The sequence below is a fragment of the Bubalus kerabau genome, chromosome 16 (genome assembly GCF_029407905.1).
Source record: "Bubalus kerabau isolate K-KA32 ecotype Philippines breed swamp buffalo chromosome 16, PCC_UOA_SB_1v2, whole genome shotgun sequence".
NCBI classification, from domain to species: Eukaryota; Metazoa; Chordata; class Mammalia; order Artiodactyla; family Bovidae; genus Bubalus; species Bubalus kerabau.
This window is the reverse complement of record NC_073639.1, coordinates 49,514,683-49,539,798: the sequence shown is the minus strand read 5'-3', so window position 1 is coordinate 49,539,798 and position 25,116 is coordinate 49,514,683. Positions and strand designations below refer to the sequence as shown.

Below are 25,116 nucleotides of genomic sequence, written 5' to 3'. Positions count from 1 at the left end.
AATCCCAATCTTGATGCCTTGCTATATATAAAAAGTTGCTTTTAAGACTGCACAAAAAAGATAGTGACACAGTGGTGTGTTTTAGAGGTGGGATAAGAACAATTGAACATGGGACTTGCCTAGTGGTCCGGTGGTTAAAATCCACCTGCCAATGCAGGAGACATGGGTTCAATCACTAGTCCGGGAAGATTGCACATGCCGAGAGGCAACTAAGCCCATGCACCACAGCTACTGAATCAGCGTTCCAGGGCCCCAAGAGCCACAACTAATGAGCCCTTGAGCTGCAACTACTAAGGTCTGTGTGCCCTAGAACCTGTGCTCTGCAATGAGAAGCCACTGCAATGAGAAGCCTGTGCACCACAACAAGGAGTAGTCCCCTCTCACTGAAACTAGAGAAAGCCTAAGCAAAGCAATAAAGACCTAGCGCAGCCATATAAATAAATAAACAATTTTTAAAAATGAACAGAACCAGTTCTACTAGTAGAGTCTGACGCTGCTGTGAGTTGTGTCCTCCTGCTTCAACCATCCTTGTCCCCTGCTTCCCTGCGGGAGAACCCTGGCTTGATTACTGTGTCTCAGTGTGTTCCTATTTGGGTTTATCCTGCCTGGGACTCTCTGTGCTTTCTGGACTTTGTTGACTATTTCCTTTCCCATGTTAGGAAAAATTTCAACTATTATGTCTTCAAATATTTTCTCAGGTTCTTTCTCTCTCTCTTCTCCTTCTGGGACCCCTATAATGCCTATAATACCAATGGTGTGTTTCATATTGTCCCAGAGGTCTCTTAGGCTGTCTTTTTTTTTTTTTCATTCTTTTCTATATTCTTTTCTGAAGCAGTGATTTCTACTATTCTGTCCTCCAGGTCATTGATCCATTCTTATGCCTCAGTTATTCTGCTGTTGATTCCTTCTAGTGTATTTTCATCTTTGTTTGTTCTTTAGTTCTTGCTGGTCTTTGGTAAACATTTCTTGCATCTTCTCCATTGTTTTCCTGAGATCCTGGATCATCTTCACTATCATTATTCTGATTTCTTTTTCTGGAAGGTTGCCTGTCTCCACTTCATTTATTTGTTTTTCTGGGGTTTTCTCTTGTTCCTTTATCTGGGACATAACTTTCTACTTTTTCATCCTGATTAACTTTCATCATGATCAATTTAGCCTCCTTCTTAGATGTTAAGAGCCTTGTGTAAGCTTCCTGATGGGAGTGCCTGGCAATGGGAAACACTGGCTTTCTTTCTGGTGGGCAGGGCCTTGCTCAGTAAAACTTAAATCCAATTATCTGCTGATTGATGGGGTTGTTCAGTTCAGTTCAGTCACTCAGTCGTGTTTGACTCTCTGTGACCCCATGGACTGCAGCAGGCTTCCCAGGCCATTGCCAACTCCCAGAGCTTGCTCAAACTCATGTCCATAGAGTCAGTAATGCCATCCAACCATCTCATCCTCTGTCGTCCCCATCTCCTCCCCACTTCAATCTTTCCCAGCATCAGGGTCTTTTCCAATGAGTCAGTTCTTTGCATCAAGTGGCCAAAGTATTGGAGCTTCAGCTTCAGCATCAGTCCTTCCAATGAATATTCAGGACTGATTTCCTTTAGGATGGACTGGTTTGATCTCCTTGCAGTTAAGGGACTCTCAAGAACACCACAGTTCAAAAGCATCAATTCTTCGACTCTCAGCTTTCTTTATGGTCCAACTCTCATATCTGTACATGACTACTGGAAAAACCATAGATTTGACTATATGGACCCTTGTCAGCAAAGTAATGTCTCTGCTTTTTAATATGCTGTCTAGGTTAATCATAGCTTTTCTTCCAAGGAGAAAAGCATCTTTTAATTTCATGGCTGCAGTAGCCCACACCCATTTGTGGTGCTTCCCACCAAAGTGTCTAAACCAGCACACCTGAGTTTAATCACATGGGAAATGAGCCCCATGGTGCCTACAGAGGCTTCTTGAGTGGAAAGCAGGAGGGTCGTTGGGTGAGCGCATGAAACTGCAGGAACAGCAATTGTTACGTCCTCTTGAAGCCTTTGGGTGGTGTTTGGGGGGCTCTGAAGAGCTCCGGTACCACAGTCCTTTATGTCTCAGCACAGAAAAGATTTCAGCCAGAGGCAAAGTGATAGATAGGAAGTGATTTACTAGAAGAGGACACTTGTAAGGCTTACAAGTGGGCAGGTGAGGAGGTGCCTTGACCCAAGAACTTACTGGGCTACAGTTTTCTGATCATGGGAAAAGTGGGGAGGAGAAGAACTTCATTGTCTTTCTTGTGTAGACATCATGCTTCCAACATCAGCTCCTCCTCCAGGTTGAGCAGAGTTTTCTTTTCCCTGCATGGTCATGCTAGGTCTGTGTGCAAACAACATGTCCTAGGGATCATTAACTTACTGAGCAGGATGTGGGTCTCCTGCCGCCATTGTTTTACTGTTTGGGGTGCACATCTCATGCTTCTGTTGTGCAGTTTGGTTGCTAAGCAAGCCTGCTTGCTTGGTTTTGTGTTTAAGCAAACATGCTTTTGGAGTAATCATTACCTTACAAGGGTCTCCCATATTTTTTCTACTTACAATCCCCTAATGAGAGTAACTATTTAATCATCTACTTTATCCCTTTATTTTGTCCCTATCATTCTGGCTTAAACAACACCATAAGTCACATCATCTAAGGGTCATTCAGACGGGGGTCTCCTCCCCTCCCCAGATAGGGGAGCATGGAGTTCACTCCCAGTGGGTGCATCCTTGTGCTCATTTCTGCCCTGTGAACATGGAAGTTATATTCACCTATATTATGCTTTAAATAGAGCTTGAAATGTGCCCAATTGAGGAAATATTTACACATGATCAAGGAAATGTGACAGAAAAAAAGGTTCAACTGCAGGAAATAGCCCTGTTCTTGGAAGGAATCCAGATAGGAGTGCAGGCCCTGCATGATGAGGCCATTGCAGAGACTTCATCCTGCACCTTTCCCTTCCCTGCCTCTGGAGCCGTGTCCTCAGGATGTGCTTCCTTCCTCTGTGTGGAATACCTGCTGAGCCACCAAAGAGAGAAAGGGTAGTGGGAGACGTGGCCACAGGTCCCTCCTGAAATGCCCCCCTCCCATTCCCCTGAATGCCAAGAAGGTGTGCAGTGACCCTTAGGACCGAACACAGGCTGGGCAGGTGTCCTCTCAGGTGCCCCACAGGTGAGGGCAAGGGGCGATGATGGGGATGGGCACAGAGGCTGCTCCACACCCTGTTACTTCTCAAGGAAGAAGCTTTCCCCTCTGCCTGTGCCCGGTAATGGAGTCTGCACACAAAAAAACTCTACATCCTCTCCAAGACATGTCAGGCATCACGGAACCATAGCTTCCCACTGCGCTTGCTCGTGACACCAAACACCTACTCTATGCCCATGTAATTGTCCACTTCTGGTAGTAAGCTGGCCAGCACATCCTCTCTGTGTCTAAAGGACATGGGGCAGCTCTTGTCGGTCCTGAAACTGATTGGTGTCATTTCTGGGGCCTCCAAAGAGTTCCGGTACCACTGTCCTTTATGTCTCAGCATAGGAAAGAATTCAGCAAGAGGCAAAATGATAGATAAGAAGTGATTTATTGGAATAGGATGATTGTGAGGCTTACAAGTGGGTGGGAGAGAGAAGGCATGCCCAAGAACTTACTGGGTTACATACAGTTTTAGAATCAAAGGAGAAGTGAGAAGGGGGAAAATTTTTCTTTGTCTCTTTTGAGATGTCATGCTTCCATCATCAGCTCCTCTTCCAGGAGGAAGCTGGCATGGGAGTTTGGGCATGGGAGTTTTCTTGTCCCTACATGGTCATGTTAGGTCCACAAACAACTGTTTTTCATGTGTGCAGAGAGCATGTCTTAGGGATGGGATCATCACTTACTGAGCTTACTGGGCAGGATGTGGGTTTCATACCACCACTGTTTTATTGTTTTGGGATATCTCATGCTTCTACTGGAGAAGGCGATGGCACCCCCACTCCAGTAGTCTTGCCTGGAAAATCCCATGGACAGAGGAGTCTGGTAGGCTACAGTCCATGAGGTCGCTAAGAGTCGGACACGACTGAGAGACTTCACTTTCACTTTCATGCATTGGAGAAGGAAATGGCAACCCACTTCATATTCTTGCCTGGAGAATCCCAGGGACGGGGGAGCTGGTGGGCTGCCATCTATGGGGTCGCGCAGAGTCAGACACGACTGAAGCAACTTAGCAGCAGCAGCAGCATGCTTCTACTGTATGATTTTGTTGCTAATCAAGCCTGCTTTCTTGAGTAATTATTACCTTAACAGGGGTCTCCCACATTTTTTCTACTTACAATCCCCTAGGGGGGTTAACTATTTAATCACCTACTTTGTCACTTTACTCTGTCCCTATCAGTACCATAGTCAGAAGAGATGTAAAGGTGAATGAGACCTGAGATGCCTCCAGTAGGGATGGAGGCAGGACCAAGATTATGTGAAGATCTCCCAAGACCCCAGGGCCAGCTGCTGTGGATTGACATGGCTAGAGAGGGTTACCAAGTCTAAGCTCATATTCCTTGCCACACAACAGGCCCATAATTGAGAGAGGAGTTATTGGGACAAGGAATAGTGACTTTATTGGGAAAGCCAGCTAACGGAGGGAGAAGATGGTAGGCTCATGCCCCAAAGAACCATCTTGCCTGAGTTAGAATTCAGGTTCCTTTTATACTAAAAGTGGAGGAAATAAGGTCAAACACTTCACGGTTCCCATCAGCCTCTGGGTGGGCTGTGTTAATTACGTCCTTCCTGCAGTCATTCACAGGTGGACCTGGTCAGGCTATTTCTTGTGAGCCAAACATAAGTACTTTAGCTTAATGCTCATTGCGTAGGAGCTGGGGTGCCCAGAGATGAGCCATTATGTAAAATTTAAGCTTATTGGCAACATCCCCTCAGTGATTATCCTGTAATAGAATACAAAGCGTTCTTCCCTATTACAAGAGGACAGGAGAGGGAGGAGGTGGTGAGCCTAGACCCCAGGAGGTGACTGGTAGCAGAGACAAGGGAGTGGAGTCGTAGAGGGAACTCCTGGGAGGGTGAGCTCCCCACCCCAAGCTCAGGGGGTGAGGGTGAGATCTAATGCACATTTTCTATCAACTGATTAAATTTCTCTCTTAGCTCCAAGCAGCAAGGGACACTCACTGGTCCAGCGTCCTCTGTATCCTGTTTCCCCTCCTGCATCATGTGACCTCACATGCCACAAACCGAAGCCCACAGCTCACAGGGGATGGAGCAGGCATGGTTTCAGTCTCTCTGACCCTAAAGTCACTGATGCACTACTTCTCTCCCCAGGTGGGGAAGCAGGGACTGGACATAGTGGGTCCATTGTTCTATGAGGACAAGGGTCCAGGGCTCCTGGGGAAATAGCTAACTCTGGGGCTGGAGCAGGAAACACACAGGTGAGCGGGCAGCCCCTGGTGGTGTCAGAGATGAAGGAAGTGCGAGCACACGTGCACACACACATAGGCCCATGTACATAATCACAGGACAGCACAAACGGTCCACTGGAAAGAGCTCCCATGGCCAAACTGGCAGAATTTGAACAAGGAACATAAACTCATATTGCCTTGTAACTCAAAGTTTGAAATAAACACCATGAATTTATACTGATATTGAGTAAATAAATGGTGAAGGATATTCAAATCTCCAGTGCAGAAAAATCCCCAATAAAGTAAGTAGATCTCCCTCCTCAAGCAGGTGGACTTTTAAGTGTGGGCTGAGTCAGTGACTTCCTTCCAAGGAGGACAGTGTGGAAAGGAGGGAATGGTAACTGTACAGGAGAAACCCTCAGACACTGCCTGGCCAGGCAATCAAGGTCAACATCAAGTGATGAGTCATGCTGATGGGAGGTGTTCTGGCTGATGGGATGGGAGGGCACTTCATCTCTGTACACCCATCACCCCAGGGTAATCATGAGAAAAACACCAGACAAATCCCAGCGTGAGATGTCCCACAAAGCACCTGACCAGTGCTCCTCGAAACTATCCAGGTCATCAAAACTGTCCAGGTAATCAAAACAAGGAAAGGGAGAAACTCTGAGCCAAAATAAACCTAGGAGACACATATTTAAATGTAGTGTTGTCCCTGGAAGGATCTGGGAACAGAAAAGGGACATTCGGGGCAAGTGAGGAAATCTGATGAAGTGTGGAATTCAGCTAAAAATGTATCCATGTGAAGTCAACTATACTCCAATAAAAAACTATTTTAGAAATTAATAACAATATCAGTTGCACCAAAAAATGCATCAATGTTCATTCATTGATAGTGACAAATGTACAATGTCAGTCATTGCAGAAGCTGGCTTGCAGTAGATGGAAACCATCTGTACCATCTTTGCAATAATTCTGTAAATCCAAAAGTGTTCTAAAATGTAAAGTGTATTAAAATTATATGAATACATACAGTGGGTGCTGGGGTTGTGGAAAAAAGGGTGAAGATCCACGACCCTTGAAGTTCATTTCCAGCATGAAGTTGGATGTTGCCATGAGAACCCCAGTCCTGAAAGATCTGCTCATCTCCCCAAGGCAACCAAAGAGCTCTCAGCGCTTTATACTTGTATGTGTGGTTATGCTTCGTTTACTTCCACCCCAAATGAAGTATGTGGTGCTTGAAATCATGGAGTATAAAAAAGGATTCAGTAGGGGGACTTTCTTCTTTGTTACTTTGGCCACAAAGCCTCCTGATGGCCTCACTGGAGAGAGTCAGGATGTAAACAAGTTTATACATACATATGGATGTATATCTATAGGGCTTTCCTGCTGGCTCAGATGGTAAAGAATCCACCTGCAATGCAGGAGACCCAGGTTCAATCCCTGAGCCGTGAAGATCCCCTGGAGAAGAGAATGGCCACTCACTCCAGTATCCTTGCTAGGAGGATCCCAAGGACAGAAAAGCCTGGTGGGCTACAGTCCACGGGGTCGCAAAGATTCAGACATGATTTGAGCAACTAACACACATACATGTGTATCTATACATACAGTTTGTCCACAAATGGTACCACACATATATATTTGTATACTATACAACCTTTCCTCAATGAACAAAAATCTAAAAGATTCTTCTGCATTAGAACCACCTGGCCATCACTATGGTCCAAGCCTGCAGGGCATCCATGGTTCAGACGCCCACGATTCACTGAAGTGGTTTCCTCTCTGCAGACATTTATCTCTGTCTTTTGTTACAACAGACAAGCCTGCAGTGAACATCCTGGCACTGACGTCCTTGTGCGCATCACAGCACTATTTTTAATGCCTGCTCAGAGAGCTGCGAGAATATTGCATGATCATTTATATAATGGATCCCTGTTTTTAAACATTTAGATTGCCTCCAATTTTTCCACCATTATAAATAGCATTGCTATGATCATAAATCTTCATACTCACCCCGGAATATTTCCCTGGGATGAATTTCTAGAAGGAGGTGCTGAGTAAACAGGTTTTAGCCTTAAAGCTGCTTCAAGTTCTTTTCACAAGAGCTGAGTCAGGCCTGCTTTGTCTGGTGGTGCAGGCTGCACACTGCTAGGAGGTCTCAGAAGGAGCAGGAAGGAGCCCCTGGTCCACTCCTCAGGTATCCAGGTGTCCCCTGGAGCAGAGAGCTTTTTCTCATCTGCACAAAGCCACTGCAGATGCTAGCAGGGCTCTAGCTGAACTGTCAGAGGCAGAGTTTGAGGTCAGAGGAGCCTTCTGATTGGAACCACCTGCCTGGCCACCAGAGCCCCAGGGAGTGGGGTCAGTGCCAGCAACTGGTCTCATTCAGGTGGCCCTGCGCATCACCTGGGTTGAGGGGCAGTACGATCTCCCTTCTATCAACAGCCCTGGGCCTGTTACCAGCAGCAGGCACAGAGTCCCCCACTGGTCCCCAGCTGAGTGATGCTTCTCTAGGTGCTGAGGGTTTGCCCCATCCCCATAAATCACCCCACGTGGACTGTCCATGTCCTGTGGTCCTGAGAGCCTGTGGACCCCAGAATGAAGGGCAGGGCCTGGGCAGCAGAAGGATGGTGCTGGGGGCAGTGGGGAAGTCCCTGCCCCTGACAAGGGGATTGGATGGATGGGGCTGGGGGTGCCACTGAGCTGTGGGGCCCCTGATCATGCCCAGCACGGGGTGAGGTGTCAGGGTGTGGACAGCAAGCTATAGAAGGGAAATCAGGGTAGTAGGGAGATGCAGACAGACACTGTCTTGTGAAAACCCAGTCCCCGGGCTGGGGAGCCACCTCTGTCTCCAGGGGCCTTCCGGGGGTCACCCAGCACCTCTGCCATGAGGGTGGGTGACTCAGCTGAACTCTCCCAAGGTTGTCATGATTATACTTTCTGGTAAAATCCTGGCAGAGAGGCAGGCTCCATCCACAGCAAATAACAGCAGTCACCTAGGAGCAATCGAGTGGATCTAAGTGGATGAAAATACACTTAAAGTAACCTCTTCTATGACAATGTTCCAGACAGGTTTGCAGGGTCTGAATGGAAGCAGCCCCTCCAGGCGACCCTGTGATGGGAGAGTCAGGACCATCTTCACCGCAGAGGCAGCAGCGAGAGTTCGGGAGCTTCCAGCAGCCTTTGATTGCAGTTAATGCACTGACCTTGTTCGATTTCAAACCCCTGCTTGGTGCAAAAGCGGCTCTTCTGAGACGATGGGCTTTTAATGATCACCCTTGACCTTGTCAGCTCTGTGACTAAATCTACGAGAGAGAGAGAAACAGAGACAGGGACAGAGAGAGGGAGAGAGAAGAAATGGCATCAGGACTGTCTTCTGGGAGGTGCAGGGAGGCCCTGCCAGGACCCTAGTCTCTAGTCCTGTGAGGTGGGGTCTGGGCAGGGGGAAAATCTGGCATTCTCCTTTTTCCTTCCTTTGCAAAGAGAGGAGGAACCAGAGCCAGAGGATGGGGGCAGAGAGAGGAAGAGAAGCATCTTATGTCTGCTCCGGGGTCGGGAAGCACTGATCCCAGTGGGTACATCCACGGGTACCCCTGATGGTGTCAGACCCGATCAGGGAGAGAGCAGGGCAGCCAGGCAGCTGGAAGGGTGGTGCTCATGACACAGTCAGCTGCCACCACCTCCCAACCCTCCCCGCCCTGTGGCTTTGCGCTCACCTGGCCCCTGACAATTGTTAGTGTTGAAATAACATGAATGAGTCTCTAAATGTGGTGAACAGGTACTGCCCCAAGTTCCCTAAGTGCCCAGCCTTCTGCCAGGCTCCCACATAGATCCCTCAGGACCCGGTGACTAAGGGGTTAATGCCTGGTGAGACTGAGTCAGGGAGGGATGGGGGAAGGACACACTGAGTCCCCAGGGAAAGCTACTCCCTAGCCCCGGAACAGTGTTTCCACACCAGAATCACCAGAATGTGGCCAAACATTCCAGTTCTTCGAGAGTAGTTTCCAAATATGTAAATATTGCTTCAGACTTTTATGTACTTTTTTTTTTTTTTTTTTGGCCAAACTATAAGGCATGCAGAATCTTAGCTCCCCGACCAGGGTGAAACCCACGCCCACCCCACCCGCCGGCCCCCAGCAGTGGAAGGCAGAGTTATAAGCACTGGACCATCAGGAAGTCCCCAGATTTAAAAAAAAAAAACCCTCCGTGGATCAAACTTCACCCATTCCAGACTGAATGCAGACCATAGGCAGCAGGGAGAGCTTTTTGGTCCAAAACCCACCTATGTCTTCAGTTCAGTTCAGTCGCTCAGTCGTGTCCAACTCTTTGCGACCCCATGAACCGCAGCACACCAGGCCTCCCTGGCCATCACCAACTCCCGAAGTCCACCCAAACCCATGTCCATTGAGTTGGTGATGCCATCCAACCATCTCATCCTCTGTCATCCCCTTCTCCTGTCCTCAATCTTTCCCAGCATCAGGGTCTTTTCCAATGAGTTAGCTCTTCGCATCAGGTGGCCAAAGTATTGGAGTTTCCACTTCAACATTAGTCCTTCCAATGAACACCCAGGACTGATCTCCTTTAGGATGGACTGGTTGGATCTCCTTGCAGTCCAAGGGACTCTCAAGAGTCTTCTCCAACACCACAGTTTAAAAGCATCTGTGCTCAGCTTTCTTTATAGTCCAACTCCCACATCCATACATGACCACAGGAAAAACCATAGCCTTGACTAGACGGACCTTTGTTGGCAAAGTAATGTCTCTGCTTTTGAATATGTTATCTAGGTTGGTCATAACTTTCCTTCCAAGGAGTAAGAGTCTTTTAATTTCATGGCTGCAATCACCATCTGCAGTGATTTTGGAGCCCAGAAAAATAAAGTCAGCCACTGTTTCCACTGTTTCCCCAATTATATGCCATGAAGTGATGGTACCAGATGCCATGATCTTAGTTTTCTGAATGTTGAGCTGTCTGCTGCTGCTGCTGCTGCTGCTGCTAAGTCACTTCAGTTGTGTCCAACTCTGCATGACCCCATAGACGGCAGCCCACCAGGCTCCACCGTCCCTGGGATTCTCCAGGCAAGAACACTGGAGTGGGTTGCCATTTCCTTCTCCAATGCATGAAAGGGAAAAGTGAAAGTGAAGTCACTCAGTCAAGTCTGACTCTTAATGACCCCATGGACTGCAGCCTATCAGGCTCCTCCGTCCATGGGATTTTCCAGACAAGGGGTTGAGCCGTCTACACCCCCTAAATTCTGCAGAGCTTCAGGTCCCCTAAACCCACCAATTTTCATTTACATGGGGATTCAGACTTGGAAGCCCAGTGGAGCCAGGGCATTTGGGGACATTGCCTAGGGGGTGCTCAGGTGGGTTTTCTCCCTTTGACAATCCCCTCCCCCACTCATTCAGAAGACCCTGATTGGGCTCCCAGGGCCATGGGCAGGGCTGTGAAAAGCCCAGACAGGTTTACTCAGCACCTTGACAGAGTGAATATGATCCCTGAGATTTAACTCTGGGAACACAACAGTGCCCCAGATACAGGGAACACTGTTTGTCCCCATCATTTCTATGCTATTCACTCACCAACCATCATTTATATGCTAATCAGCCTCTCCAGCCTGTTGGACACCAGGTATTACTTGCCTCCACTTCTGTGTCTGGTCCCAGCACTGAAGTCACGCCTCTGGGGTTCTTAAATCAGAACTTCCGGGTTTAGCCCACACCCCACTGCTCGTTACCACCTCAGAGTCTGCCAGATTGGGTGCCCCGGCTGCCAGCCTCTTAGGCAGGAGGTAGAGATGGTTCCCACTGACCCCCCCTGACCCCAGGCCCTGGGAATCAGAAGGCAGAGGCCAGCTCTCTGTGGATTGGGCTCAGATTACGGAGACTGTCCATGCACGTGCTGGCCTCACTGGCCTTTACTGGGTGAATACCTCCCTAACAGATCCTCCTAATGGTAAAACTACACAGCCCTGGTAGTGCGGTGGCAACAAATCCACCTGCCAATGCAGGAGACGCAGGTTTGAATCCTAGGCAGGGAACTAAGATCTCACTTCAAATCACGTCCACTGCTGTCTCTCTGAGGTCAGATGCATCATCCAGCAAGGAGGCCCACATGGGAGGACATTTCTCTTCCTGGAGCCCCCAGAGGAGGCAGCTATGGTGGGCGTGAAACAGTCCCACTCCCTGAGGAAGCACATCCCTACAGGGCAATCCAAGGGGACAGTTAGGGGCAGACGCTCGGGCTATTCCAGGGGTCTGAGAAGCACTGACCCCCTCAGGGTCCCCCTGCCAGAGCCCCTTCATTAAAGCATGATTTGGCTGGCTCAGGACATGGAAGCAACCTAGATGTCCATCAGCAGATGAATGGATAAGAAAGCTATGGTACATATACACAATGGAGTATTATTCAGCCATTAAAAAGAATACATTTGAATCAGTTCTAATGAGGTGGATGAAACTGGAGCCTATTATACAGAGTGAAGTAAGCCAGAAAGAAAAACACCAATACAGTATACTAACGCATATATATGGAATTTAGAAAGATGGTAACAATAACCCTGTGTACGAGACAGCAAAAGAGACACTGATGTATAGAACAGTCTTATGGACTCTGTTGGAGAGGGAGAGGGCGGGAAGATTTGGGAGAATGGCATTGAAACATGTAAAATATCATGTATGAAATGAGTTGCCAGTCCAGGTTCGATGCACGATACTGGATGCTTGGGGCTGGTGCACTGGGACGACCCAGAGGGATGGAATGGGGAGGGAGGAGGGAGGAGGGTTCAGGATGGGGAACACATGTATACCTGTGGCGGATTCATTTTGATATTTGGCAAAACTAATACAGTTATGTAAAGTTTAAAAATAAAATAAAATTAAAAAAAAAAAAAGCATGATTTGGCTGGCTCAAATCACATTTAAAAGCATGTAAATCAGAGATTGCAAAGTGGTGACCTGAAGGAGAGATCTTTTGTTTGGCCAGCTTCTTCCGACTTTAAAAAGCAGCAAAAGAAGTTCACATAACACCCCAGACTTTTCACCTGCTCGCCAGCAGCCCTGGGCTGAGGTCCTCTTCAGCACTGTGGCATCCTCATTGGCGTCATATGCCTGACATGTTTCATATTCCAGATGCAGAGACTCCAAGACTATTTGGAGATTGCTTTTTTAAATAAAATTTGTATTGGAGTATAATTGCTTTCCAACGTTTCTGCTGTATAACAGTGTGAATAAGCTCTATGTATACATATATCCCCTCCCTCTTGGACGTCCCTCCCACCCTGCCATCCCACCCGTCTAGGTCATCACAGAGCACTGAGCTGAGCTCCCTGTGCTCTTCAGCAGCTTCCCCCTAGCTGTCTCTCACACATGGTAGTGTATATGTCAATCCTAACCTCCAACTCGTCCCATCCTCCCATTCTTCCCATGTCCACGTGTCCATTCTCCATGTCTGCGTCTCTATTTCTGTTTTGCAAATAGGCTCATCTGTACCTTTTTCCTAGATTTCACATATATGTGTTAATATATGATTATTTGTCTTTCTGTTTCTGACTTACATCGCTCTGAATCATAGACTGTAGGTCTATCCACATCATTACAAATGACCCAATTTTGTTCCTTGTTAGGGCTGAGTAATATTCTGTTGTATATATGTACCTGATCTTCTTTATCACTTCATCTGTCAGTGGACACTTGGTGGACTCTTAAAGAACCAGGTTATTTGGGGGGTTTTAAGGTTTTGAGGCTTAGAAAAGATTTAATATGGGATAGATCAGTGAGTGGATAGCTGATTTGCCAAGACCACCTGCTCCTTGTGGAAGGAAATCCACTAAGAATTGGTCTCAGTGTCTCAGGGGAAAAAAAAACATTTTTCCCACTTTGCTTCTGCCACTGATTTGGAGCAGAGTCTTGAGTGAAAGACAGGGTCATTCAAGAATGACCCTGCGTGAGGGCAGTTTAGTGCCACCATTTTCATTCTTTCGGGGCTCATTTGACAGATGGCAAAGAATGTTACTTGACAACAGCATACTAAATGTTCTCATGCCTGTTTCACAAATCACCAGTGAGCCTGCAAACACTTTATACATTATGTCACGCCATGCTCTGCTGTGCTAAGTCGCTTCATGTCCTGACTCTTTGCGACCCTATGGACTGTAGCCTACCAGGCTCCTCTGTCCATGAGATTCTCCAGGCAAGAATACTGGAGTGAATTGCCATGCCCTCCTCCAGGGGATCTTCCCGACCCAGGGGTCAAACCCCATCTCCTGCAGCTCCCACATTGTAGGCGGATACTTAAGTAGTGAGCCACAGGGGAAGCCGGCTTGTACATTATGCATGCCCCAAAATTAACCCCACCACCTCCACCAACGTGAGGGGCTGAATGCTGCCTGCAGTGGTCCTGGGCTCAGAGTGCCATGGAGCAACTAAGCCCAAGGGCTACAACTACTGAGCCTGTGCTCTAGAGCCCATGCTCCACAACAAAACAAGCTTCCACAATGAGAAGCCTGAGCACCACAACTAGAGAGTAGCCCCCAATCTCTGCAACCAGAGAGAAGCCTGCACAGTCAGGGAGATCCAGCACAGTCAAAAATAAATACATAAATAAAAAAAATTTTTTTAAAAAAAGGAACTATGTCAGTATATCACAATATATGGAAAAGACCATGATTTTTATATGAGCAAAAGATTTTAATAGGCACTTCACCAAAGAATATATCTGAATGGCTAAGTACATGAAAAGACACTCAATATTATTCATCATTAGGGAAAAGCAAACTAAAGCCATAATGAGGTACACACCCCCTAGAATGGCTGTGAAATCAAAACGATGGACTATGGAAAATGATGCAGCTATTTGGAAAACAGTTTGGCAGCTCCCCAAAAGTTAAATACAGAGTTACACATGTCTTCATTTCCCACTGCTGCTGTAACAAATGACCACAAATTCAGTGGCTTGAAACAACACAAATGTATTGTCTTACACCTCTGGAGGTCAGGAGTCTTAGAGGCTGAAGCCCAGGTGCCCGCAGGGCTGGTTCCACCTGAAGTCTCCAGGGGAGACTCTGTTTCTTGCCTTCTTCTCTTCTAGAGGCGTCGGCATCCAATCTGCTTCCATGTTCAAGGCTGGCCCCCCTGACTCCCAACTCCCTCTTATGTGGACCCTTGTGACCACACTGAGCCCAAGCGGATGATCCGGGATAATCTACCTCAAGATCCTTAACTTAATCCCATCTGCAAAGCCTCTCTGGCCATACTAGGCCACATTCACAGTGAATGTGTGGGTACTGACGCTGAGACACATCTAACAGGAAAGGTGAAATGGGTGTTCCAGATAACGGCTGGGAGGCATAAGCTCAGGGTCAACTGCCGACGGATTTCACACGGGAAACAACTTCCCTTCTTCCCGACTCTCAGAGAGTACCTCAGGCTCTGACCCCAAATTTATCACAATGGCTCGAATCAGATGAAACAGTCCATGAATGATACCAAACAGTGAAACTGGAATACAACTTCAATGGATAAAATGATGACAGGTAACAATTTGGTCGAGGGTAAAATGGATATCCTGATTTTCTTTAAGGTTTTTAAAGTAACATTTTTTTCTTAAAAGCTAATATGTGCATAACAGGAAACCAAAAAACAAAGGCATTCATATCACAGGCAGTTGACTGTCTGATGTATCCTTCTAGGTGTCATTTGTGTATTTTTGAAACTAAGAATCCATTTTTATGCAACTAAGATCACACAGTTATGTATCACGCTGTACCACACATCATGAATATTTACCATTTCAAAGTCCCAAAGCTATGAATATTCTGATAACCAAGAATATGCTATGTCAACTCAATCTGGAAGGAAAAAAAAAAAAAAGCAATCCTGCCTTTCTTGGTGACAAAAGTTTCAGAAAACACAAAAATGGCAACAGGCCTCTAAAGATACTAGCAGAGTTATGACTAAAATATTACATCCCCTTAACGTTCAATTAAAAATGAGACATAAAGCAACAGAGTACAAAAAGAATAATGCCTCCAAAAGGATTCATTATCTGATCTAAACTGTTAAAATGTTAGCAAAAAGGTACGTTTCCATTGAATTACTGAACAATGAACTCGTAGCACAGCCAAGAGATGTACACACATCCATAAAGTGAAGTCGCTCAGTCATGTCCGACTCTTTGCGACCCCATGGACTGTAACCTACCAGGTTCCTCCATCCATGGGATTTTCCAGGCAAGAGTACTGGAGTGGGTTGCCATTTGGTCATCATCAAAATATAAACATGAACACATCCACACACACCCCTCCCTTATACTTCCTTCTGCCCTCTGCCGCTAACCTAATAAACAAGTCCTGACATACATTTCTCAGAGACAGTTTAAGAATTCCATGTCCAAGATGTTGTTTGTTTTTTCTTTTTAATCAATTACAACAAAGACAGTTGGGCTTCCAGGTGGCTTTAGTGGTAAAGAACCTACCTGCCATAAGAGACATGAGATGCAAGTTCAATCCCTGGGCTGGGAAAATCCCCTGGAAGAGGGCATGGCAACCCACTCTAGTATTCTTGCCTGGAGAATCCCATGGTCAGAGGAGCCTGGTGGGTTATAGTCCACAGGGTCACAAATGGTTGGACACGCCTGAGGCAATGTAGCACACATTCACAACAAATACATTTACAAATTGGTTAATTTACTAGTTCAACTTATCATACATTGTCACCTCAGGACTTCTAAAAAGCCAAGATGTTGCAAAATAAAGAATGAACCTTGTCCACAATAAACTAGGCACTTTACAAAAATGCACGTAAGACCTAAAACTGTCTTCTAGATATGGACATATTAGCCAAGAGCCCTTTCCCTCAGTGTTCCTCTTACCCCTCCTCCAGTATTTCAGTGATGTACCAGACTACATCCAGCTCCAAGACACTCCCAGGAGACACAGCCCTTCCTAGCAACAAAACGACGTCTCTAAAGGGGTTGTTTTACTATCTCTGCTTTTAATGCACTTTGGGCTTTGAAAAGAAAAGTGGGAAAGGGCTTCTCTGGTGCCTCAGATGGTAAAGAATCTGCCTGCAATACAGCAGACCAACGTTTGAACCCTAGGTTGGGAAGATCCCCTGGAGAAGAGAATGGAACCCACTCTAGTGTTCTTGCCTGGAGAATTCCATTGACAGAGGAAACAGCAGGCTACAGCCCATGGGGTTGCAACGAATCAGCAACAGGCCTCTAGATAAAGATATTGGCAAGAGTTATGATTAAAATACATTTCCTTAATGTTCAACTTTGGGAATTAGGACTTGCTTATTCTTTAATACACAGCAATATCAACTAAAATGCACAAACAGAACAATGGCTGGACAATCTGAACTTGTCTAAAGGCTAATGGGCCCTGAGAGCTTCTCTCTGCACTTCCTTCCCTGTCCCCCACTCCCACCCTCACCCCCAGTCAACAGCCAGCTTACTCTCCAAGACTCGCTTAACAAGTCCACTCCCCAAACATAACCATTCCTGTGAATTAACAAAACACATACTTAAAAGATGCTACTTTAACTCTCTACTTTCAAAATAGGCTGTGTACTTTTACACATCTAGAAAGGCTAGATGTTTCAAATAAGGACTTAAGTTTGTCCAGTATACATACACGTAGCAGCAATGAGTACACTGCACACAAAGGCTATCTAGTCCAAAGTGTCATCTAAATAGAACCACTCAAGCCAAGAACCACACCCCTTCTCATCTCTAGCAACCCAGTGGACAAATCTAATAAGCATCTGTAATGCTTAGAGGGGATTTTAACAACTTCACTTCCACCAGTTGTTTTCGGAATCTTTCCTATGAATTTTAATATAAAATGTACCCAATGTATTTATTTGCTATTTTTTGTCACACACTGGCAACCTCTTTATAGATGTTGTAAACTTGGACATTTATGCCTTATGTACAGCAATGAGATCAAACTAGTCAATCCTAAAGGAAATCAACCCTTGGAAGGACTGATGATGAAGCTGAAGCTCCAATACTTTGGCTACCTGATGCGAAAAGCTGACTCATTGGAAAAGACCCTGATGTTGGGAAAGACTGAAGGCAGGAGGAGACAACAGAGGATGAGACAGTTGGACGGCACCGACTCAATGGACATGAGTTTGAGCAAGCTCCAGGAGATGGTGAAGGACAGGGAAGCCTGGTGTGCTGCAGTCCATGGGGTTGCAAAGAGTTGGACACGACTGAGCAACAATCCTTCAGTTCAGTTCAGTTCAGTTGTCTCCGACTCTTTGCAACCCCATGAATCGCAGCACGCCAGGCCTCCCTGTCCATCACCAACTCCCGGAGTTCGCTCAGACTCACGTCCATCGAGTCAGTGATGCCATCCAGCCATCTCATCCTCTGTCGTCCCCTTCTCCTCCTGCCCCCAATCCTGCCCAGCATCAGGGTATTTTCCAATGAGTCAACTCTTCGCATGAGGTGGCCAAAGTACTGGAGTTTCAGCTTTAGCATCATTCCTTCCAAAGAACACCCAGGGCTGATCTCCTTCAGAATGGCCTGGTTGGATCTCCTTGCAGTCCAAAGGACTCTCAAGAGTCTTCTCCAAGACCACAGTTGAAAAGCATCAATTCTTCGGCGCTCATGTATACTATATACACAGTGTAAAACAAAATGCAGAGACACATAAGGGACAATGGTTAATCTTGCTTCACTATAAACATACTGGCATAAATGCCCCGGTACTTTCTTTTTTCCTGAACCAGTACAAATAAAATAATGTGTACTGCTCAGAGAGGTGGTTAAATCATTCCATTTCTTAAAAGACAGTAATTCATATTAATTTTTTAAAAAGGATATATCCACAAAATATATTATTTCATGACCTCTATTTTTAACATACTTTGTGCACTTCTAAACATCTAGAAAGACTAGATGTTTCAAATAAGATGTTTCAAATAAGACTAGATGTTTCAAACTTAAGTTTATCCACTATACACACAGTAGCGTTGAATAAACTAGACACAGGTAACAATGGCTATATTCAAAAGTGTCCTCTACAAAGGAATATTCTAGTCTAGAATCTTTCATTTCTCCCAATTCCTCCTTTTCACCATCCAGCCAACAGTGGGCGGTAAGAACAGGCACATATGTCACTTAGATGTGATTTACAATTTCACTTCCAAAGGTCCTTTTCAGAAGACAGCCTTTCAATGAATTTTAACACAAAGTGTACAAAATGCGTTAGTTTACTAACCCTATTTTTGTCATTCACTGGCAATCTCTTTAATATCTAGAAACTAGATATTATAAAATTGGGACCATTTCTCCAGTATATATACATCAAAGTTAAACGAAATACATTTAACATAAATGTTAAACTGAAATGTTCTAGTACACATCTTTTGCAATCTTCCCTCCCACCTCCCTCAACCCAATGAAAAAGAACAGAGTATACTGTTCAGACAAGAGGTTTAACAATTCCATTTCCAGTAAGTGGTGGATCTGTGCCGTTCATAAATGAAGGTGACCACAGCCTCAGGTGTGACATGACCAAGTCACACAGCAAGGAACAAAGACCTATCCGTCCAGCGTGTTGACAGCAGGAATAGAGATCTCCCCTTACACATCTGAGCCAAGCAGCGGCCCAAGTAGGAAAGAAATATGAAGCTGTTTACAAAAGTGCTTCACTGTAACTGCATAGAGGCTTTCACTCTGAAAATTAGATTTCAAAGAAATTTAGGAGAAAGGCTAAATCAAGAAATATACTAGGGAGTTCCAGTTCAAGATGATGGAGTAGAAGCACGTGAGCTCATCTCCTGCGAGAGCACGAAATCACAACTAGCTGTTAAACAACCATCAACAGGAGGACACTGGGACCACCAAAAAAAAAAGATACCACACGTCTAAAGACAAGTAAGAAGATGCAGCGAGACAGTAGGAGGGGAACGATGATGATAAAATCAAATCCCATACCTGCTGGGTGGGTGGCCCACAAACTGGAGAATAATAATACCAAAGAAGTTCTTCCACTGTTGTGAAGGTTGTGAACCCTATGTCAGGCCTCCCAGGCTGGGGATCTGACCTTGAAGGCCAGTGGGATTTGATTACAAGACTTCCATAGGACTGGGGGAAACAGAGATTCCAGCCTTGGAGGGCACAAACAAAATCTTGTGCACACCAAGACCGAGGAAAGGAGCAGCCACTTGACAGGAGACTGAACCAAAACTACCTGCTGGTGTTGGAGGGCTCCTGTGGAGGCGTGGGTCAGCCGGGACTCACCACAGGGATGGGGGCACTGGCAGCAGCTGTCCTGGAAAGTCCCCATTGGCCTAAGCCCTCTTGGAGGTCACCATTAACCCTATCATAGAGCCCTTAAACCCAGGGCTGGGTCACCTCAGGCCAAACAACTACCAGGGAGGGAGCACACCACCACCACCACCAATCAGCAGATAACTGGATTAAAGCTTAGTGAGCAAAATCCAGTTTTTCCCATCACCAGCATCTTAGCCTCCTCCATCAGAGAGCAGACAGAAGCAAGAGGATCATAATCCCACAGTGGCTAAACATTACAGAAAGTTAATCACAAGGAAAAAGTAGAAAGTTATGTCCCAGATAAAGGGACAAGATAAATCCCCAGGGGAAAAAAAAAAAAAAACCTAAATGGAGAGAAGCAATCTTTCAGAAAAAGAATTCAGAATAATGATAGTGATGATCCAGGATCTTGGGAAAACAATGGAGAAGATGTAAGAAATGTTTACCAAAGACCTACAAGAACTAAAGAACAAACTGAAGTAAATACACTAGAAGGAATCAATAGCATGTACAAACTTCCACTTACTGCATCACTCTGCTTAAGCCCCCAAATTGTATGTAATTATTTTATATTGTTATAGGTTAATCATGTTCCCACTATGGCTTGCAACTGTAATCATATTTATTTTTTGTCTGGCTACTGATTGTGAAATTTGATAACCATCTTTTGCTACTGTGATAATGTTAACTATTACCTAATCATGTTATATCATGATTGGTCAACAGAAAAATAATAGAATTCTATACCACCAAACTATCATAGTTTAATCTGTAATCACTTTTTAAAATCCAGATGCATAATCGGAATTATCAGATAATCAGAATTATCTTGGAGTTTTGTGAAAAATACAAATGCCCAAGTATTGGTTTTTTCCTCCAAAGCTTCAGATATGTTTCTGATGAGCAGCCATGTTTAAAAACAACTGGACTATATGAGGATCTTGTACTTTTACCTAGTTTGTTTCACTTTTTCTACTTCATATTCAGTGCTCCCACTTCATTTAGTTTGTTTTCCAATTTCTCTATCTCTTCTATGTTCTTTCTCAAGTTTTTATCAATTGTAGTAGAAAAGCTTTTGAATACATATATATAAGTAGTATGTATAACATATATGTCTAGAAAACTTCTGAATTTTTGCCTAACTAAAAAATAAAGAGAACTCTTTACATTAAAAAAAATTTTTTTAATAGTACTGGTGAAGAGAGATTAAAAAAATAAGAGATGTTTGTTTGTAGTCCAAGTTTTTGTTGTTATTTTTTGCTAAGAAATGCTTCTCTTCCTGAGGTTCCAAAGCTTCTGAAAATAACAAAATGGAAGGGATGGGGAAGAAATTCACTTGTGAACAGTTAAATATATGGTATCTTTAGTCTTTAAATAAAAACAAGATTCCGTCACCAACACACACACTACTGTACTGCCACAACACTCTATTTTTTTCCATCTTCAAACTAGGTTATAAAATATCCAGTTGAAGGAGACAAGCCCGGGTCACACTGTAGACAAGATGCCTTCATGTTGAGAACATAATAGCAGAGGTGGACCGGAAGGGCATTCTAACATTCAGTGTATAGCATGAGAAAGCATCCCCATAAGAAATATCCACTTACAAAATATTCCAACAGAACAGATTTATCTTTACATGTGAGAGAGTCATTTCCTAGACAGGTTGATAAGAAATCTAGGGGTCCCCAAGGAGAGAGGGGTCTCCAAATGGAGGAAATAGCCTGCAAGTGTCAGACATTTTTATCTCTCTTAAGCAGCAGGAGGAAACAAACTAGCAGTATTTTTTTCCTTCTCTATACAAATTTAAAGGGAGGTTTCTCTTAAAATACTGTGTTGCCATAATGACACCTGGTTTCTCCTGAAGTTAGCTATTCTTGAGCCTGGAGATAACCAATGCCTTTTTCTTATAGAAATGTTTGTCTTAAGCTATGCTAATGTACTACGCCTTTACCCCAAACTCTTGTCTCCAAGTCGGTTCCGCCTCTTGGCCCAGAACCTACTTGACAAACCAGTATGTTATACTCAGATATTGTTCCCCTAATCTATGTAAATGAAACTATTTGTATGGTGGTCTGCCCTTCTTTAAGATTCAAGTTAATTATTTTATGGCCCAGGATAAACCATTTGGTGCCATTCTAAATTTTAAGACATTCCTTTCTTTCATTAACAGACTGCTAGTGACTATATAACATCCAGTTGAAGACTAGCAGGGGGGTACTCTTTCTGCCCCCTTCTGATGCCTATGTCAGAAGCTTTCTCTATCTCCTTTATACTTTAATAAAACTTTATTACACAAAAGCTCTGAGCGATCAAGCCTCGTCTCTGGCCCCGGATTGAATTCTTCTCCTCCGGGGGCCAAGAATCCCGGTGTATTTGCGTGATTCGACAACAACCTTTCACATGTCTGTCTCCCCACCTTGATCATGAGCCTTTCAAAGACAGGGAACATCAACTCTCTTATTTCCAGCGCTGAGCACATTCGGCCTGGCAAGACAGTTGCCTTGATGGGTAGGAGCATAGGCCCTGGGGGCATGCAGCCAGAGATGTGTGACCTTGGACAAGTTAACAAACATCTCCAGGTAAGACTGAGATCACAGGACAGCTTCGATCAAAGAATAGAATTCAACTGAGCAAACCTTAAAGATCTTACTGGTTTATTCAATGATTCATAAATCAGGTAGCATCCAAATTAACATACAGAAAGAAGCACCAAGAAGCTGTACAAAACTTTTATAGGGGGACTTCCTTGGTGGTCCAGTGGTTAAGACTCCATGCTCCCAATGCAGGGGATCCGGGTTCAATCCCTTGTCAGGGAACTAGATCCCTGCATGCCACAACTTAAGACCCAGAACAGCCAAATATATATAAAACCTTTCATAGGTAGAAGGCAGCAAGAACAAGAAGTCATACTAGCCCCCAAACAGGTTGGTTATTGCAAGATTACTCTCCTGGAGGAGGTGGCAGGGGTCTAAAAAGCAAGCGACCTAACTAGTGCTAGCTAATGTTTATCAGGTGAATCCTGATTTGCTGATTTAAGATTCCATTTCTAGGAGAGCCAAAACCATAATTAAATCAGGTCTTAGTTTGATGACGTGAGGCTTAGCATCATCAACCCCATTTGGGGACTGTTGTCTTGTTTCTCACCGGGCTTCATGAGGACCAAATGGGTCCTACATGTGCTCGGGAAGGCACCTATCTGCCCTCATGACCACTGATGCCCTTCCATCCAGTGTCACAAGAGGCTTGGCCTGCAGGCTGAGCATACAGGCTTCCTAGCCCACTGGCTTCACCTCTGGACAACAAATGCTGTTTGGGTGCTGGAGGGCAGAGGCCGGTGTATTTGTCTGCTTCTCTGTTTTGAATGGCATCTCCTGTTTTATCTGTATTTTCTTCCTGATTCTAGGTCTCCGCACAGCCCTTCCTTCACAAGCAAAGCAGGTACCCCACCCCAGCTCTGAGGAAGCAACCAACTCCAGCCTCCACGGTAGTGGGGGTGCTGGCTCGTTGGGCTCAGGGTTACCCCACCTACCTGTTTTCAGCTCTTCCTAGACCTTTATTGGAGAAGGAAAAGGCAATCCACTCCAGTACTCTTGCCTAGAGAATCCTGTGGACAGAGGAGCCTGGTGGGCTGCCGTCTATGGGGTCGCACAAAGTCCGACACGACTGAAGCGACTTAGCAGCAACAGCAGCAGACCTTTATACTAGCTCAGGGTATTAATTTCCCTCTGCAGAACCACCTTTGTTTTCTTAACTGAACCCGGATTCTTAACCACTGAACCACCAGCGTGCTCCATTTTAGCCTAACTCTGACTGAATTTTAGAATTGGAATCACAAAGGTACTCTTTGCACGTTTCGGTCTTGCTTCCTTTGCTCAAAATTGTTTTCGATTCATCCAGTCTCTTGCTTGTAACCGCAGCTCATTCAGTTTCATTGTATATTCCACCGTGTATATAACTACACTACAATTTATTTGAGCATTCTGTTGTCGATGGACACTTGGGCTGCTTCCAGTCTGGGGCCATTCAAGAAGGATGCTATAAACACTTGCGTCCACGTCTCCTACAGCATTCCGGGCATCACATGGAGGGTACCCATCAGGGTATCCACGGACAAATGGAACTGCAGGGTACAGATAAATACGTTGAACTTCATCGGAGTGACAGTCTCCAAAAGTAGTTGTACCAGTAAACTAAACAAATAAGAGTAAGAGACGAAACAAACCAAAGCAAAATCACCCCGCATTCAATTGACAGGTCTCCACAAACGGAATTCCCACCACTTTCCTCCCACACGGGTCCCCAGGACCAAAAAATCCGTCAAGGCAAGAGGCTTCGCGTCTTACTAAGATCTCTGACAATCGCTGAGGAAACCTTCTGAGGTAGGCGAGACCAGGGTCATGACCCCCAGGACCAAGCGCTTCAGAAAAGCCATGTGACCTGCTCCCAAGGCACACCCTTGTCAACCTCCCGGGCCCAAAGCACTCGACGCAACGACCCACGGCCCCCCTGCCTCACGACCCCAAGACCCCCAAGCACTCGACTCCACGGTCCCCGAGCCCAGAGCACCCGACCCCAAACAGCCGACTCCACAACCCACGCCCCCGAGTAACCGACTCCACGGTGCTTCGGTCCCAGAGCTTCCGACCCCAGAACACTCAACCCCACGACCTCATGGCCCCACGGCCCCCAAGCACCCGACCCGACGGTCCCTGGCCCCAGAGTGCATGGTCCAGGGCCCGGCTGACAGAAAAGCCTCTCTCAGGAACCAAGAGCACCCGCCCCACCAAGCCGCGTACGCAGCCCACGAAGCACCCGCCCTCCTTCCGCAGGGTCGGGACGCGCCCGGGTGTAGGTAACGCACGATCCGAAGCCGCGCTTTCGCCACAGCTCTGGACTGCCGCTGCAGAAAATCCACACCAAAAACGCGCTTTCCTCTGATAACGGAAGTTCCTAAGGTGGCAGCACCTCCGAATGCGAAAAGCTAGAGCCAAATATTTTCTTGAGGCTCAAACGACGCGAGTGGATTAACTAATCAGTGGAATCTGCTCGCCGGAAGTAGGGCTGCACCTCGCCGGAAGTTGCGCTCCTCCATTTTATTGCCCGCAATGGCGGCAGTGTCTAGTTTGGGGCAGGGATGCGCCGCTCTTGACTGAGCGGGTAGGCCAAGCGGAGGCTTCAGGGACATCGGCCGCGGCGCAGAAGAAAACCAGCCTGGACGCCGAGGACGCTGTCATGTACGGCGCGAGCGGAGGCCGCACCAAAACCGAGAGGAAAAGCGGCGCGAAGGAGGAGACCGGGCCCGGCGGTGCCGGCGGTGGGGGGAACCGAGTGGAGCTGCTGGTCTTCGGCTATGCCTGCAAGCTGTTCCGAGACGATGAGAGGGCCCTGGCCCAGGAACAGGGACAACACCTCATCCCCTGGATGGGGGACCACAAGATCCTCATCGACAGGTCGGTTCCTC

General features: G+C 46.0%; 1 protein-coding gene and 1 long non-coding RNA gene across 6 annotated transcripts in view; one reads left to right on the top strand and one right to left on the bottom strand.

Moving 5' to 3' along the window:
• Positions 1–2,818: 2,818 nt before the first annotated feature.
• On the bottom strand, positions 2,819–24,630 carry LOC129630216 (uncharacterized). Its single transcript, XR_008703599.1, has 4 exons — positions 24,517–24,630; positions 19,570–23,775; positions 8,413–8,671; positions 2,819–3,009 (listed from the first exon to the last, which is right to left on the bottom strand). It is a non-coding gene; the product is annotated as an uncharacterized LOC129630216 (long non-coding RNA).
• Positions 24,631–24,716: 86 nt separating this feature from the next.
• SFSWAP (splicing factor SWAP) overlaps positions 24,717–25,116 on the top strand; it is an 80,381-nt gene continuing 79,981 nt past the window's right edge. The window contains exon 1 of one of the 5 annotated variants that reach the window (XM_055550688.1): positions 24,717–25,105. In XM_055550688.1, coding sequence (XP_055406663.1) covers positions 24,888–25,105 — 218 coding nt within the window. In that variant the 5' untranslated portion in view covers positions 24,717–24,887. The remainder of the gene's footprint in view (positions 25,106–25,116) is intronic. The other 4 variants (XM_055550689.1, XM_055550691.1, XM_055550686.1 and 1 more) reach the window with 4 other exon arrangements.